Source organism: Lithobates pipiens, unplaced genomic scaffold, assembly GCF_037356315.1.
Source record: "Lithobates pipiens isolate NorthernLeopardFrog02 unplaced genomic scaffold, aLitPip1_a1.2 Scaffold_30, whole genome shotgun sequence".
Lineage (NCBI taxonomy): Eukaryota > Metazoa > Chordata > Amphibia > Anura > Ranidae > Lithobates > Lithobates pipiens.
Window position 1 is genome coordinate 149,957,152 of NW_027507791.1, and position 18,355 is coordinate 149,975,506.

At 45.4% G+C, this 18,355-nt stretch overlaps 1 protein-coding gene across 3 annotated transcripts in view; it reads left to right on the forward strand.

The window, feature by feature from the left end:
• LOC143943286 (cholinesterase-like) overlaps positions 1-13,824 on the forward strand; it is a 29,308-nt gene extending 15,484 nt beyond the window's left edge. For 2 of the 3 annotated variants that reach the window (XM_077464934.1, XM_077464936.1), the window contains exons 2-4: positions 6,782-8,300; positions 10,867-11,030; positions 12,944-13,824. In XM_077464934.1, coding sequence (XP_077321060.1) covers positions 6,782-8,300; positions 10,867-11,030; positions 12,944-13,050 — 1,790 coding nt within the window. In that variant the 3' untranslated portion in view covers positions 13,051-13,824. Of the gene's footprint in view, positions 1-5,009; positions 5,136-6,781; positions 8,301-10,866; positions 11,031-12,943 lie in introns of those variants that run through there. The other variant, XM_077464935.1, reaches the window with a different exon arrangement.
• The last annotated feature ends 4,531 nt before the right edge of the window (positions 13,825-18,355 follow it).

Genomic DNA, 18,355 nt, shown 5'->3' on the forward strand with positions numbered 1-18,355 from the left:
AGGAAGGCAGTAGCGTGAGCGCAGGGAGAGGGGATGCTCAAGGACAGCAATCTGGCAGTCATGTTCCACAAGCTGCAGCATACTGCCAGGTTTGCTACAGCGATGAAGAGGGAGGGGATGATGAGGGCACTGACTCCACGTGGGTGCCTGGTAGGAGAGAGGAGGAGGCACATGTCCAACGAGGCAGGATGCCCTCCGGGGGCCAGCTTAGGGGCAGCACACCGACTGAATCACACCGCAGAGCTCCGCCTGTGCAGGGCGCTGCCTCTGCGCGTTATTCTAAAAGTTCTTTGGTGTGGGCCTTTTTTGAGACGAGTGCATCAGATCGCACCGCTGCTATTTGCAACATATGTCTCAAGCGTATCTCGCATGGCCAAAACATCAGCCGCTTGGGCACCACATGCTTGACCAGACATATGTTGACCTACCATGCAGCTCGTTGGCAAGCGTACCTCAAAGACCCACACCAAAGAACAAAGTGGACCTCTCCTTGCGCCTCATCAGCTGGCATCTCCAACCCCACTAGACCTTCAGTAATCTCTGAAACCTGCTCTGAGAGGAATGAAGGTGTAGAATTAGGTGTGTCACAGCCAAGTGCTTCCGGGCACTCTGCTAGCAGTACACCCACGTCCGATTATAGCAGGCAAATGTCCCTGCCCCAGCTGCTGGACCGGCAAAAGAAGTTCACTCCCAGCCATCCACATGCCCAGCGGTTGAATGCTAGCTTGGCTAAATTGCTAGCACTTCAACTGCTGCCTTTTCAGTTGGTAGACTCGGCCCCCTTCCGTGAGTTTGTACAATGTGCAGTTCCTCAGTGGCAGGTCCCCAAACGCCACTTTTTCTCACGGAAGGCGATTCCGGCTCTCTACTGGCATGTGGAAGGCAATGTCCTTGCCTCGCTGGACAGGGCGGTCAGCGGTAAGGTGCAGATTACCGCTGACTCATGGTCCAGCAGGCATGGACAGGGACATTATCTGTCTTTCACGGCCCATTGGTTCACTCTTCTGGCAGCTGGGAAGGATGCAGGACAAGGTGCAGTAGTGTTGGAGGTTGTTCCGCCACCACGCCTCCAAAATGCTACTATTGGTTGTGACACACCTATCTCCTCCACCCCCTCCTCTTCTTCTTCCTCCATGGCCTCTTCCAGTGTTCTGTCCTCAGAACCAGCAGTGCTCCGTAGGCGTTCCAGGGGCTACGCAAGTATGCAGGCAAAGCGATGCCATGCCGTGCTTGCGCTGGTTTGTTTGGGGGACAGGAGCCACACTGGAGTGGATGTTTTGTCAGCTCTGCAGGGGCAGGCCGAGAGGTGGTTGACGCCATGCCAGCTTAAGCCAGGAATGGTGGTTTGTGACAATGGCACCAACCTCCTCTCCGCCCTCCGACAGGGACAACTGACCCATGTGCCCTGTGTAGCTCACGTCCTTAACCTGGTGGTGCAGCGGTTTTTGGGCAGGTACCCCGGCTTACAGGATGTCCTGAAGCAGGCCAGGAAAGTCTGTGTGCATTTCCGACGATCATTTAATGCCTGTGCTCGGCTGGCTGAGCTCCAAAAGGAGTTGAACCTGCCCAAGAACCGCCTTATATGTGACATGCCCACCAGATGGAACTCAACGTTGGCCATGCTGCAGCGGCTGCACACGCAGCAGAGGGCCATCAATGAGTATCTGTGCGACTACGGCACCAGGAAAGGGTCAGGGGAGCTTGGTTTTTTCTCACCACGCCAGTGGGGCATGATCAGGGATGCATGCATTGTCCTGTCACCGTTTGAGGAGGCCACAAGGATGGTGACGGTGCATGCATCAGTGACACTGTACCTCTTGTCCACCTCTTGGAGCATACGCTGCGTGGAATAATGGACAGGGCACTTGAGGCAGAACAGAGGCAGGAAGAGGAGGACTTCCTTGCCTCTCAAGGCCCCCTTTATCCAGACAGTGTTCCTGCTGTGCCACCCATCACACAGGAGGAGGAGGAGGATGATTGTGTCAGCATGGAGGTGGAGGCTGGCAATCAGTATCAGCAGCAGCAGTCTTGTAGGGATGATATACAGTCCCAAGAAACACGTGGACTTGTATGTGGCTAGGAGGAGGTAGCTGCGGATCATGTTGTCCTTAGTGACCCAGAGGACTCCGGACCAAATGCCTCAGCTAACCTACGCTGCATGGTCTCCCTGATCCTGCAAAGCCTGCGGAAGGATCCTCGTATTCTTCGGATCAAGGAGAGGGACCATTACTGGCTGGCTACTCTCCTTGATCCACGGTACAAGGGTAAGGTTGCCGACCTTATCTTGCCATTGCAGAGGGAGCAGAGGATGAGACATCTCCGGGAGGCCTTGCAGAAAGGTCTGTGCAACGCGTTCCCAGAGACTGGGAGGTTACAAACTCCTAGTCCTGGACAACGTGTTGCTGAGGCATCGGTCAGGAGCGGTGGAGAAGGTGGCCGTCTGACTGATGCTTTCAGACAATTTTTTAGTCCGCAGCCCCAAGGTATGATCGGTTCCAGCAACCATCGCCAGCGTCTGATTTACATGGTGCAGGAATACCTAGTGGCAAGGTCAGACTTGGACACCTTTCCCACCGAAAATCCTCTGGCTTACTGGGTCTTGAGGATGGATAACTGGCCAGAGCTTGCACAGTATGCAATTGAGCTACTGGCCTGTCCTGCATCCAACGTTCTTTCGGAACGCACCTTCAGTGCTGCTGGTGGCTTTGTTACCGATCACAGGGTGCGCCTGTCCACTGAATCAGTTGATCGACTGACCTTCATCAAGAAGAATCAGTCTTGGATCACCCAGAGCTACCAAGCACCTGAAGCTGATGTAACCGAATAATTTTTTTTGAAATATCACATCCCTTCAAGACTGCCTATGCTGATGCTGAGTGACTGTCCTGTTATGTTGATTGTCTATCCTCTTCCTCCTCCGCTGATATGTTGGAAGAACATTTCTGGTTCTGGGTGATGCCATCAGCCCAATTTTTCTGCCCCTGTTTAACAGGGACATGTAATTACAATTCTTGATATAATATTTCACAGGAGGGCCCGTTCCTGTGCCCACCCAGAGTAACTGTGAGGACTTCTAGTGTTGTGGCACCAGCACCACAACCACCAAAGGTCAATTTTTCTACCACTGTTCGACAATGGCATGTAATTACAATTCTTGATATAATCGTTCACAGCAGGGCGCTCCAGCGCCCACCAAGAGTCACTTTGAGGGCTTACAATGTTGTGGCAAAACCAACACCTTGTTCCGCCATTTCTGCAGAGCATATAGGGCAGGCCCCTACTTTCAAACATACAACTTACAAACATCTCCTACTTGCAAACGGAAGGAGACAACAGCAAGTGAGATGAAAAAAGATGGACGACAAAACAAATTATACAGGGGTGATAACCCTTCCCTATGTTTTCCAAAAAGCTTAAAAATATTTTTTGACTGGAGCTACACTTTAAAAATGTACCAGTTGAAAATTACAAACAGATTCAACTTAACACAACAAACCTACACAGTCCCTGTATACTGCTGTTCTGAGTATATAGGGCCTGGGGGCCACACGCATTTCCTTTTTTTTAATATAGGTACGGGGTTCCCCTTAATATGCGTACAAGACCCAAAGGGGCTGGTAATGGGCAGGGAGGGCTACCCATGCCATTTTTCTCAATGATTTTCAACCATATTGCAGGAACCAGATATAACATTAAAACCGCAAGCAGTTTTCAATGATGTTATTTCTGTTTAATGTCATTTTGTGCAGGGACTGTTCTAAACACGGAAAACAAGTGGCACTTCACAGGCATACTACAGGCACCATATTTAAAGGAATATTTCACTTTTATTTTTTCACTTTAATCGTCATTAAAATCAGTGCTCCCGCCAAAACGGCCATTTTTAAAAACCTTTTAGACATTGACCCATGTCCCCTGGGGCAGGAGCCAGGTCCCCAAACCCTTTTTAGGACAGTATCTTGCATATTAGCCATTAAAATTAGCACTTTTAATTTCGAACGTTCGAGTCCCATAGACTTTAATGGGGTTCTAAAGTTCGTTCGAATTTGGGGTCCGTTCGAAAGTTCTGGTGCAAACCGAACCGGGGGTGTTCGGCTCATCCCTACCTCCAACATATCACTCAGAACAAAAAAAAAGGGGGGATTTAATTTGAGATGTTTAAACACCTTCCTACTTAGACCAAGATTGAGCTTTCAGCGCTGTCGCACTTTGAATGACAATTGCGTGGTCATACAACACTGTACCCAAATTAAATTTTTATATATATATATTTTTTTTCCCCCACAAATAGAGCTTCCTTTTGGTGGTATTTGATCACCTCTATGGTTTTTTTTTTTTTTTTTTTTTATTATAATAATATAAAATTTTTTTTTTTTTTTTTTTCCCCAAAACTTTGAAAAATACCTTTTTTTCATCCTTCACTGATGGGTGACATGGATGGGCACTGATAGGCGACATTGTATTGTATTGTTTTGTACTGATGCATGCCAATCAGTGATGCCCACTGTGGGCACTGACTGGAATCCCTGGTGGTCCAGTGTGGGCATCCTCAGGGGGGCTGTGCTGATAATCGATCAGCACAGACCAACACCCCGCAAACATCGACCGCCGCGATGCGCGCCCCCCAGGTGTGCGCAGAGGCTCAAAATCCTGAGGACATCCTATGGGTCTTTATTATAGCAAAAAGTTCAAAATTGTTGCTATTTTTTTTTTTTGTTTGTTTATAGCGCAAAAAATAAACTGCATGGGTCATCAACTGCCACCAAAAGAGCTCTATTTTTGGGGTGAAAAAGGACATAAATTTTGTTTGGGAGCCACGTCACGCGACCGCAATCGTCAGTTAAAGCGACGCAGTGCCAAATCACAAAAAGTGCTCTGGTCAGCAAGGGGGTAATTCTTCCGGGCTGAAGGGGTTAATAAACAAAAATGGGTGGAACTCCACTTTAGGAATCCTGTCTTGCGTCTCTGGAATGTAGAAAGATAGACTGGCTATACCACTTTGTCTCTGGATACCTGACATTTAACCGACTTGCTCTGTACCTTTTGAGTTAGCTGAAGCTGACCCAGCAATTCCACTCCGTCTCTGAGGTAGCCGAAGTCGGGTTGATTCTGATTATTTCCCATGAACCACTGGGGTAAGCCACGCGGGCACTCAGATGCCACACACTCTGCACTTTGTTCCCACCTCGCTCTTATTTTTCAGTCTGGCACCAAGTGCCTCTGTTTTCTTGGTCCGCTTTACAAAGTGTATGTATGCCCTGATCCCCCTCCTTCAGCACATTCTCCACTCTGGCACCTGATCTGGACCAATGAAAGTCATTAGAAACTTAATAGATGGACATGCTGGGATTTGCTCTCCCACAACAGGCTGATGTAGTTCAGGTAAACAATACTTAGAGACTTTTTGCCAATACCAGGCTACAATTAAAAGTATGGGGATTGACATTTTTTTTAAGAATCATACTTTCCTAAGTGGATTCAGCATTGGTCTGAGGCTCTAACACTGAGAGCTGAGTGATCAAACCCCACTGGTTGTTTTCTCCTGGCTCCCTGAGCAGAGCTCTCTGCTCTCTACCCCCCGCGCTCACTGGAGAACCAGGCTGTGGAGGGGGCAGGAACAGCTGGCTCAACCTTTTAGCGGTGGCTGAGCCAGGTCCCGGCCCAGGCATGTGGGTGGATCCAACCATATGGTTGTGATCCTTCCCAACCCTGGACCAGCCCAGTGATGTCAGCCAACAGCAGAATTTAGCCCACTGTCTGCTGAAAATTGGTTCACAGGGGTGCATAACGAACTGCACTCTTGTGATCCACAGGAGAGGCCAAACAAGCTTCTCCTCCTTTACTACCACTTTGGCAGTCTCTCACACTCATTGTTATTTTTTGATAAAAGATATGTAGCGATAGCCCTTAGGAGCCACTGCCTCTTCCTCCTCCTCCCTCCTAGGAGCTCGATGTCACCTGTGTGGGTGTGTTTTTTATTTTATTTATTTATTTTTATTTTTTTCAAAGTCCCACTTTGTAGGAGCTCTGTCCCCTTGAACAAAAATACCAGCACACCTAGCTAGGGTATTTGATTCCAAGGTGAAGGATTGGGTAAGCAATAAACGGTCTCCTGAAGTCTTGCCAAGAACCTGCAGTTAGCAGACTTCTCCCTTTATATGCCCTGGGGGTTTAGATGCACTCTCACACACTGTCTTTGTCTTGCAGCTATGGATAGAATTGCATTTCAGCCTTTTGCTGAGCTGGTTCCCTTCTAGACTAAGCAGGGTGTACTCCCCCCCCCCCCCCCCCCCCGTGGAATACAGGGCAGTGGAGCTCCCTCCTTCAGCTTGCCTCCAGCAGACCCCCCCCCCCCCCCCCCCCCTGCCCCTTATCTGGGTCTCTACCCCAGGCTACATAGCAGGACCTCAACTATCCATCTTACAGGGACTCCCCTGCTGGCCAGGCTCCTCATTTATGGGCTGGTTCAGCCACCCTGCCAGGCCTCCTTCCTGGGGATTGGCCAAATTCCCATAAATATTCAGATCAGCACCTTCTGGTCTGCATCAATTAACTTCTAGAACCAGGGGACAACATGCTGCAGCTCTTTGTGAGAGCTCTGCTACTTATGTAATGTCACCAGACTCTGTCCCAAATAATTTTTAGTCTTTTAGAAACTTTGAAGTAGTCAAATACACAAAGAGGTGTGTAGAAGCGCTGTAATATATTATATTTGTGAGTGTGCTTTTATTATGATATGCTATTATGACTTTGCTTAATTACTATAATATTTTAATTCTAGGAATAAGTATGCCGGCAATCGGAAAGATTAAATCTCTTGTCTATTTTCCTATTTACATTTTTGTAATACTTCCCTCGCTTTTGAGTGCAAGCAATGAAGACACCGTAGTAGAAATAAAACAAGGGAAAGTCAGAGGATTCCATCTACCAACACTCTCTGGATCAGTTATAGCTTACTTGGGCATACCTTATGGTGAAGCTCCAACTGAAATGCAAAGGTTTAAAAAGCCAGAACCACGAAACCCTTGGCAAGGCATTTATAATGCTACTAAATATGGAAAATCCTGTCACCAATGGAGGGATGAGACCTTTGCTAGTTTTGCAGGTGCAAATATGTGGCAAGTAAACAATGAAATGAGCGAAGACTGCCTCCATCTAAATGTTTGGGTTCCATCATCCAAGCCAAAATCGGCTCAAGTCATGGTCTTCATCTACGGTGGGGCTTTTCTTTCTGGCACATCTTCCTTGGAAATATATGACCCAAGCATCCTGACTTTTTCTGAGGACATAATCGTAGTGTCAATGAACTATAGAGTTGGGGCCTTTGGATTTTTGGCATTACCAGGAAACAAGGATATTCCAGGAAATGTTGGCTTGTTTGACCAACAGTTGGCTCTTAAATGGGTTCATGAGAACATTGCTGCTTTCGGTGGAGATCCCAACAGTGTTGCTCTCTTTGGACACAGTGCAGGAGCTGCATGTGTAGGCTTTCATTTACTTTCTCCTGGAAGTCAAAACTACGTCAAACGAGTCATTTTACAAAGTGGCTCTGCTAGTGCAGCATGGGCAATAAATACTCATAAAAGGTCAAAGAGGTTAACTTTGAAACTGGCAGAACTCCTAGGATGTCCTATTAATGAGAGTGCAATGGTAGATTGTCTTAAAAAAATGGATGCTACAAAGATAGTTGAAAAACAGTTATATGTTGAAACCATACACCCCTTTGCTCTTACTCGCATAATACCCATTGTTGACTATGACTTTATTAGTGATACGCCATCTAATGCTATAAAGGAGGGTTTAAAGAAAACAGAGGTTTTAATAGGTGGGACTAAAGATGATGGATATCCTTTTGTAATATCAGGTGCTCCTGGCTTTAGCTTGGCACATGACAGCCTCATAAGTACAGAAGATTTGGTCAAGGGAATTACACGATTTTTTCCAACAGTTGGAGATCTTGGAAAGGAATTCATTTTATTTGAATATAAAGACTGGGAAAATAAAGACAGTAAAGAGAAGAACAGAGACGCCATGGCACTTATTTTACGAGATTATTACATGATTTGCCCAATGAAGCATTTTTCACAGGCGGTATTAAAACACAAACTCAACGTATATTTCTATGAGTTTGATCATCGATCTTCGCAAGAGGTCTGGCCGGAATGGATGGGAGTCCTCCATGGAGCCATATTGCCATTTATGTTTGGGAAAGCCCTTATCCAAGAGAGAAATTTCACTGTTGCTGAACAAAATCTTAGCAAGCGAGTTATGAAAGTGTGGGCCAACTTTGCAAGATATGGGTATGCTGTTTGTTTTTTAACTAAACAATATAAAGTTTAAAAAGCACAGGACCATTTCATTCTGTATTAGACAAGCATGTAGGGGAGAAGGCTGTCTTCCACAAGTTCAAGTAGAACAAAGGCAAACTTTCTTCCCTTTTTCAAAAAAACAAAAAAGAATTTTACACACACTATAAAAATGTGTGCATTTGTTGTAATTTAAAGTGTTACTAAACCCAAGACCCTGCCTCTACTATATCGGCTCTCCCACAGAACATGGACATGCAATTTTAGTAAATATAAACTGCTAAATGCCCTTTCGCTTCATCATAATATAGCAGCAGGGCTGCTGATAGGCCAGTACAACTGGCCCTGCTGTACCGGGCCTGACCAGCAAGGGGGCCTGGGCAACCTGAACAGCAAAGTAAATTTTCATGTGGGTGGGGGGGGGGGGGGAAATTCTCCAGCCACCGATCATCCCATCCCCCACATTCTTACCCTGCCAATACTCTGCAACACGTACCCAGCAATAATCTGCAATACCCTGCCAATACTTATTATGTATTGCATATAGATATTAAAGAGGTCTGTTCTCATCTGAAAACAGTATTTCTTTTGGATAATCAAACCTATAACTGGCTGGAGAAAAACAAATATCACTTGTAGACAAACCTACACTTTGTTTCAAGGCGGGGCCTGGGGAGGGGCAATGGGTGGGGCTGAAGGAGGGACCAGGGGTGGGGCCAGGGTGGAGCTGAAGGGAGGGGGGGGGGGGAAGCCCGTCAGGTAGGCTGTACAGGGCCCCATGTTTTCTATCAGCGGCCCTGTATAGCAGTCTTGTGACTTCTATAAGTGTCTGGTTACAGCTTGAAGGAGTAGTCATTCTTCTGACTGTCCTATGAGGCTGTTAAAATAAAACAATGGCGTGGGCGCACCAACCTTATGAATTATAAATATAAAAACAAAAATGGACAAAAAGCAACCAGGTCCAACATGGCGGAGGACCTTCTGGATGGCTGATGCATTCAGATCAGGGGTCTCAAACTGGTGGCCCTCCAGCTGTTGCAAAACTACAAGTCCCATCATGCCTCTGCCTGTGGGAGTCATGCTTGTAACTGTCAACCTTGCAATGCCTCATGGGACTTTATAGTTTTGCAACAGCTGGAGGGCTGCAAGTTTGAGACCCCTGATTTAGATGGAAGGGGCAGGGGGGGGGGGGGATCACCTCTTCCTCAGCTCTGAGTCAGCCATGGAAGGTCCTCCAGCGTGTTGGACACCGTCCTGGTGATGGTTGCTTTTTGTCCACTGTGGACTGATGCTCTTACTATCCACTTGTTTGAGTGTTTCATTTTTTGATTTCAATAAATATTACTTGGGTAATGTGCAAGGTTGGTACACCCCTCCCCATTTTATTTTTATTTTCTCCAGTGCTGGAGGGCAGCAAGGCCTGTGCATGTACTTATAGCATAGGAATATTGGGCTTCTTCCATTGCACTACTTTTGAGCGCAGGAGATTATAATTTTTTTTTTTTTCTGGGTTTTATGAGGCTGCAGGACCCCTGAACCTCTGTCTGCACAGTGCTGATTGGCCCTGTGCTGATCACATGCACCCTCCCAAAGAAGGGAGGAAAAAAAACTGAGCATGTGCAGATTGACTCCAGAAAATGGATGGGGGGGGGGGGGGGGGGGCTTTTTACAGTATGTGGTGGATTAACCCCATTAGGTTACACAGTTGGTATAACAAGCATGCGTTTACTGCATATACAGACTGATTTTACTGTTGTGGGTTTAGTAACACTTTAAATATTGTGCTGCACTATTATGAAGCAAGAGGGATCTAATTTTCACACTGGTTTCTTCATGCACAGTGATTACATTGATGGTTCACAATTTTTTAATACTGTTTGTACTGGTGACCATTGTCACTGAGCAGGTGAAAGAAATCCAAAATTTTTAGACGTATTTGACGTAAGGGGAAATCTTGAGGAACAGCTGTTTTTTAAGTCAGTAATTGCCCTTACTTTGACTTTTATTTGATCTTTATTTTGCAAATTATTATGGTAGAGTAGCAATAAATTCCCCAATAAAACCCATCCAAACCCAATAACAAAACGAATATATTTACAGCTAGCTGGTTCTTTTGGTCACTCCGGGGGGGGAGGGGGGGGATGCTGTACTGGATACATTTGCCCTGTGCTATAGGGCAGTGATGGCGAACCTTGGCACCCCAGATGTTTTGGAACTACATTTCCCATGATGCTTAGGCACTCTGCAGTGTATTTGAGCATCATGGGAAACGTAGTTCCAAAACATCTGGGGTGCCAAGGTTCGCCATCATTGCTATAGGGCATAGAAGGGTGTTAGTTTACTAATTTCCCTCAAGCTACTGTAGAGCTGGCTAGTGCCATAAAGAACCCCTGGCCCAAGCAGAGTTAAGGGACAAGCGGCAACTATAACTAATATGGTGAGAGTTTGTATATTTGCAGCAAAGATTTACACTTTTTTTTTTTTTTCTCCTGTTATCTTAAACACAACTTATTGCAACAATGGGTTATCTGTCCAAAGAGTCATCACTTTTATTTTTCAGAACACCTCACAATCCTGAAGATAACTTCACCTGGCCTCTTTACACCGACAAAGATGAAAAATATGCAGTCCTAAAGACCGGTTCCTGGGAAGTTAAAAATAATCTTTATTCTAAACGTTGCCAGTTTATGAATTCTGTCCTTCCAATACTTGCCAAACAACTAGGTAATGTATTTATATATTTTTGAAATAACGTTGCCAAATTTTTAAAATTGAGTAGGAAGCTCAGTGAAAGTCAGTTGGTAGAGAAACCTGCAGTAGTTCTAATGAATAACTTTATTTTTTTTTTATTTTTTTTTTTTTCATATGCTTTATGTACACCATTGCGATCATTTCTCTTTACAGCTGATCCCAGAGGCACAGCAGGTAGTTTGAGAAATATCAAAGACAGTTTTCACAAATACATGCCCCAGTGGAAGATTTTTATGTAACCTCTTCTGCTGACAACTGTAAAATGTTGGCTTTTCTCTTTCCTACTTGGTGACAATGTCCACCAGTACAGATAGAGGGGTTATTTATTTTTTTATTATTTTTTTCTCATGACATGGCTGACACATCAGGCAATTGACACCTTTTTGGGACCATTGGCGTTTATACAGAAATCAGTGCTATAAAAATGTCACTGGCAGTGAAGGGGTTAACTGTGTTCCCTGGGAGGTGCTTCTAACTGAAGTGAGAGGGGACTGACTAGAGGAAGTGATGGCTCGTGGTTCCTAGCTAATGGGAACACACAATCTTCAGCGCATGGATTTGTGTGTTTTACACACACTTCTGTGTTCTATCGCTCATGGCCGGCGACTGTCAGCCACAATCCTGCGAGCTGATGTATAGCTATGACTGTTCGTGGGATCGTGCCGACCTGCCACAGTAAAATGACGGCGGCTGGTCGGCAATTGGTTAACCACTTGCCGCCCGCCCTATAGCAAATAGACGGCGGCAAAGTGGTTTCATAATCCTGACCGGACGTCATATGACGTGATCAGGATTATGAGCCGCTGCGCGCCCCGGGGGCGCGCATCGCGGCGATCGTTGTTGCGGGGTGTCAGTCTGACACCCGGCAACTACGATCTCGATAAAGAGTCTCCTACGGAGACTCTTTACCATGTGATCAGCCATGTCCAATCACGGCTGATCACAGTGTAAATAGGAAAAGCCGGTGATCGGCTTTTCCTCACTCGCGTCTGACAGACGCGAGTAGAGGAGAGCCGATCGGCTGCTCCTCTGACAGGGGGGGGGGGGTCTGTGCTGATCGATTATCAGCACAGCCCCCCCCGAGGATGCCCACACTGGACCACCAGGGACGCTACCAGACCACCAGGGATGCCAAGGACAAGGTATGCCACCCTAGACCACCAGGGATTTCAGTCAGTGCCCACAATGGGCATCACTGATTGGCATGCATTATTGATTGGCACTAATTGGCATCCATTAGTACAATATATTATAATACAATGCCGCCTATCAGTTCCCATCTGTGCCGCCTATCAGTGCCTACCCGTGCCCACCTGTGCCACCTATCCATGCCAATTTGTGCCACCTATCAGTTCCCATCAGTGCCACATATCGGTGTCCATCAATGCCACCTCATCAGTGCCACCTCATCGGTGCCCATCAGTGCCGCCTTATCATTGCCCATCAGTGTAACCCCATCAGTGCCCATCAGTGAAGGAGAAAACTTACTTATTTGCAAAGTTTTGAAACTGAAACAAAAAAAAACTTTTTTTTTTTTTTCAACATTTTCGGTATTTTTTTATTTGTTTAGCAAAAAATAAAAACCGCAGAGGTGATCAAATACCACCAAAAGAAAGCTCTATTTGTGGGAAAAATGATAAATTTCATTTGGGTACAGTGTAGCATGACTGCGCAATTGTCATTCAAAGTGCGACAGCGCTGAAAGCTCAAAATTGGTCTGGGCAGGAAGGTGTTTAAGTGCCCGGTATTGAAGTGGTTAATTATACTTGGATAATCATATGTGCCCTTATTTAGCTTACAACGTTTACCCTGCATTGTTTTAAACACACTATATACATTTTTTTTTTTTTTTTTTTTTTTTTTTTTTTTTTTTTTTTTTACTACAGGGACAACTTTTGATGGTAATTTGTGGAGTGAGATAATTAAATCAGAAGACAGTTGCTATAAGGATGAGATTTCAGGAGAAGTGTCATGCCAGTCAACATTGGATTGAAAAGTCTTCAATAATCCTGATTTCCCCCCCCCCTTTTTACTTTTGTAGTACACAACCTCCTTGTCATGGCTAAAGGAGAATTCCAGGTATGGATATTTTATAAATGGGACACTTTTTTTTTTTTTTTATTATATATGCCTTTGTATAGCTTGGACCATGCAAGTAACATACCTGGCTGTGACAGGAGGTCACATGAATGCACCTAGAATCTGGAAATCACTGAAGTAGACAATGCTAGTCCAAAGATCTCCACCAGCTTCTGAGTCCCATCCTGAGTGGCTGCATTCTGATCACAAGGGATCAGCTTAGTACAGATGACACTCAGGGAAGGCTTTGCATTTTACTGATTAAATGGGAAGGGTTCTCTGGATGAGGTGGACAGGCTGGGTGGTGATGCCACTTTCTCCAACTCCTGCTACCAGAGGATGGTTTGCAGTGTCTACGTCAGTGATTTCTGGGTTCTATTGGTTCAAGCTATACCAATGTAACTATGGATAAAATATCCATACCTGGAATTCTTTAAGGCCTGAGGGATGTTCCCTGGGTAGAGACCTCACCCAATACAACTCAGCTTGATAAGGGAACTCTATTTCAAATATCCCCTCTGAAAGGAATGCTAATCATTGGTGTTTGCAGTATGGTCATGTGAGGCAATTTGAAGTTTCCATATTTGTACTTGTTGCTCCCTGTTTTAAGATGTGTACTCTTGTATATCAGTCTGTTGTACTCAGATTACATAAAACTTGTTCAATAAAGATTTAATGAAACGGAAAACCTTTAATTTTTTAGCGTTCATTATAACATACATATTGGATGGTTTCATATCCTTTATCCCTTCTAAAGGACCTGTATGCTATATATGCTGGATAACAAAAGGGATGAATTTAAAAGTAACTTTACCCATAATCATTATCTTGTATTACTAATTTTTACTTAGAAATCTGCACTACTCACACATTTATTCAACATTAATTTCTATGTGTAGCACTAGCAGGGCAGGACTTAGGGTGGTGGGGGGCCCTGGGCTTGGGTCACTTTCGGGCCCTACCTTCTATACGTTACTTTAAATAGAACAAAAATGATACATACAGAAGCTATGTATTATAGCTACACAATTCAGGATAAACTGAGAATAAAAATAGAGATCACGATTCTGAACAAAATTACAAAATTTATATTAATTGCTGAAGTCTATTAAAAAAATGTTAAATTAATCTCAATAATTGTCATTGTAGGTTATTTCTCTCACATGGCATGTGTATACCACAAATGACATCCCAAAATACATTCTACTACTCCTGAGTATTACGATGATACATGTGTGGGACTTTTCCACAGCCTGGCCACTTAGAGAGGCCCAACATGCAGGGAGCACCATCACGTGTTCTAGGAGCATAAATTACACATCTAACTTCTTGATTACCTATTACACTTTTGAAGGCCCTGGAGCACCAGGACAATGACACGTGGCACTAATGACATCTTACACTGATGTGGCACTAATGACAGATGCCACAGATGACACTAATACGTGACACCGACAGATGACACTAATAGGTGGCACTGATGACACGTGACACTGATGTCAGATGGCACTTATACGTGGCACTGGGGACATGTGGCACTGTGAGCACTTTATTTTCCCCCTTGGCTAGAACGCAGACACCTAGTGTTTAAAACTTAAAGATACAGTATTTAAAATGTAAACAGGGGGGCCCACGGGGCCCCCTATTGGATGGGGCCCATGGGCTTTAGCCCAGTCAAGCCCAATGGTAAGTCCAGCCCTGAGCACTAGTATTAATACAGACGCTATAAATGGAAATTTAGTTTAGCTCAGAATGCCATTATTGTAAATTCTGGTTGTGTGGTTCCCCTTGGCCTATGGCGCCTTATTCGGCCAAGGTTGGAAATTGCAACAAGCTGGGTGTATTGAGTGCCTCTTTGCCTGGAAACCGTAAGTGGGTGTGGTCTGCCTGCTGTGCATTCTGGGAGAGAGTACTTAAGGGACAGACCCCGTGACAGAGTTCTGACCTGATGGCCCTCCTGGCCTCAGGTGTGTTGCTGCTGCTAAATTGCCTCGGGGCCGGCTGGCTCAAGGTGTCGTTACTGAAGAGGTAGGCCCAAAAGTCTTGGGGCCTAATGATCCAGGGGAGGCCTTTTCAGAGAGGACTGAGCAACAAGGCCGTGCCTCTAAAAGAGCCTGGAGACTCAGTTGGAGGATGCATCCCGGGTCAGCAATCACTCAGTACCAGTTCACGTCTTCTGAACCTACGGTACTATGTGATCAAGCCTTGACATTGCAAAAAGTCGCTAATTACCCAATCCTGTGGCAGAGGATTATGTAACAGTTCTATTGAATCTAAAAGTCTGTGGCAGAGACTTTGTCCGAGCATCTCATTGGTTGCTAGGTCAGTGAGAGGCCTATCCAGTGGTTGCCAGATTCAGCCTGTGGAAGCTTTGTCCTCCTGGATCAAGAAAATGCCTCTAACCTGCAATTACAAGGTACCTGAATCCCCCCCCCCCCCCCTCCCCCCCTTAACTCTCTAAAATTCATGTTCTTTAGAAAAAGGACTAGTGTCGGAGCTAACATTCTTTAATCCACTCTACAATGGGACCCCCTAGGATGGACACAGTGATGTAACGGTAAGCCCAACAAAAACCAGCAGCTCCTTCAGGGGTCAGTGCTACATATGCATGACATCTGAAGTGTATTTAGTTTGTACAGAGTACATGGATTATAGGGTGTACAAGGGATTTCCTAACCACGAAATGCATGGATGTGTTAATGTTTGGACATTGGGTTTTTTGAAAATGAGTAGATAAATATAATTCAATATTTTTCTTTATCTTGGGTCTCTTAATTCCTGGCTGTAAGTAAGAAATGCTAGGAGTGCATTGTTAAATAACTTGTACATGTCCCTGCACATAGGCCACTTTTTTCTATACATACAAGGGTTTTCATTTCCCTACATGCTTTTCCATTCCTTTAACCACTTCCCTACCCACCCATAGTAAAATGATGCCCGCAGATGGGATCTCCCATCCTGGGTGGGCGTCATGACGTCCTCCCATTCCCGGCCGTCTAGAAGGTGCGCACGCCCGGGGCATTGCTCGGGACCGGTGCACATGCCCGGCGGCCACGATGTCCGCCGGGCACCCGCGACTGCCTGGGAACACAGCAGGACCGTGGATGTAAACGCACAGATCCACATCCTGTCAGAGGAGAGGAGACCGATGGTGTGTTCCCAGTACAGAGGAACACCGACCGCGCCCCCCCCCCCCCCCCCCCTACAGTTAGAATCACTCCCAGGGAACATAATTAACCCATTCCCTGCCAGTCACATGTACACAGTAATCACTGCAATTTTATAGCACCGATCGCTATGTGAATTGTCTGTCTGTCACAATGTTGCAGTCACGAAAAAAAATTGCAGATCACCACCATTACTAGTGGGGGGGGGGGGGGGGGAGGGGGGGGAGAAGAAATGCCATAAATCTATCCCCTATTTTGTAGCCGCTATAAATTTTGCGCAAACCAATCAATATAGGCTTATTGCAAAATATTTTTTTGGGGGGGGGGGGATTTTATAATTTTATTTATTTATTTTTTTTCTTCTTCCCTATATTAAATATCCCGTGTTGTCAGTGATGGCTAAAGAAGGTAACTATATGGGTGCATAGATAATACCTGCAAAGCACTGGAATTGGGTACATAAGGGTATTGCAGTATCTTATGTCCTAAAATTAAGAATAAAGACAGCAGGCTTAAAAGATCTTAACGTCAATAAGCTATAATCCTTACTGCGTGATACTCAATGGGACCAAATATTTGCAACAAAGAGCAGACAAGGCAAGCGGGAGTGTTTTAACCACTTCAGTCCTGGAAGATTTGTCCCCCTTAATAACCAGGCCATTGTTTTTGCGATACAGCACTGCGCCATTTTAACTGACAGTTGCGTGGTCATGAAGCGTTGTACAAAATTAACTTTACATGTGCCCCGCCCCCATTGACATTTATACAGCGATCAGGGCTAAAAAATGGCCACTGATTCCTGTATAAATGTCACTGGCATGGAAGAGGTTAACATCAAGGGGTTTGTTTGCTGACTAGAGGTGACAATAGGTACAGATGATCTGTCTCGTCTCCCCTGGAGACAGATTGTGTGCCTGGCAGTCATCGGGGGACGCGCAGCAGCTCTGGGGACACTGTGTGTTCCGGCCTGCTACAGCGCCTCAGAGCCAATGCACAGCTACAATGGTTTGGAAAGGGGTTAAAGATGAAGCAGGTGAATTTGTCATTGAATGCAATTGGGTAACAAGCATAAAAGAACAAAATTGAAATGCTTATGTGGCCAAGTTCTAGTGCAGTAGTCTCCAACCTTTCTAAACAAAAGGCCATTTTATTGTCTGTCAGACTTTAGGGGGCCAGACTGGCCAGTAAGAGTGGGAGTTCACATCACCGTATTTGGGGAGGATTATTGTTTGTATCAGTTGGAGAATAGTAGCCCAAGGGCTGGATAAAGACCGACAAAGGGCCGCATATGGCCCCTGGTTTGGAAACCACTGTTCTGTTTTAAAAAAAAAAAATGAGGGGGGGTGGGTTCAGAGAGAAATGGGCCTTTAAGGCCTCGTGAACACTGCAGATGGTAAAACTGACATTTGGGAGCATTTGGATGAGCGAGAGAATGAAAAGAATATATTCTGGTAAAATTATAAAAGATGTTATGCGGGTTAAATGGATACCTAGCATGCTTTAGACTTCTGCCAGTCAGGAGAATGCTTTCAGGTGGCTGCACTGCTCCCTGATTGGCTCTACGCCTAAAATACCTTTCTGATTCTGCCCTCCCTCCTGTAAACGGCCAGTTTATCATGGCTGCTGAGCCCTGACACCGTGGTCAGTTTACGTGCCTCTATTATCCACAGCTCTCCCCCCACCCCTACCTGCCTGTCAGAACGATGCTAGAAGGGGAGGGGTGGCTCACACACAGAGCTGAGTAGTATAAAAAAAATAATAATTACTGCTCACAAAGACTGCCAGCCCCTCTGCTAGGATAACATGTAGTATACAGTGTGTGCCATTTTTAATAAATACGTTATTTCTCCTGCCGATCAGTGGTCACATGACCACCCTTTGCTCTCTTCCTCCAATCTATGTACTACAGAGGAAGGTCACGTAACCTCCTGGCAGATGTCAGAGGGAGTTCTAGGCTTCTCCATCTGTAATATATACATCAGAGGAAGAGAGCACCGGCGGTCACGTGGCTGCTGATCAGCAAGGAGAAATTAGGTGTTAAGAAGAATTTTA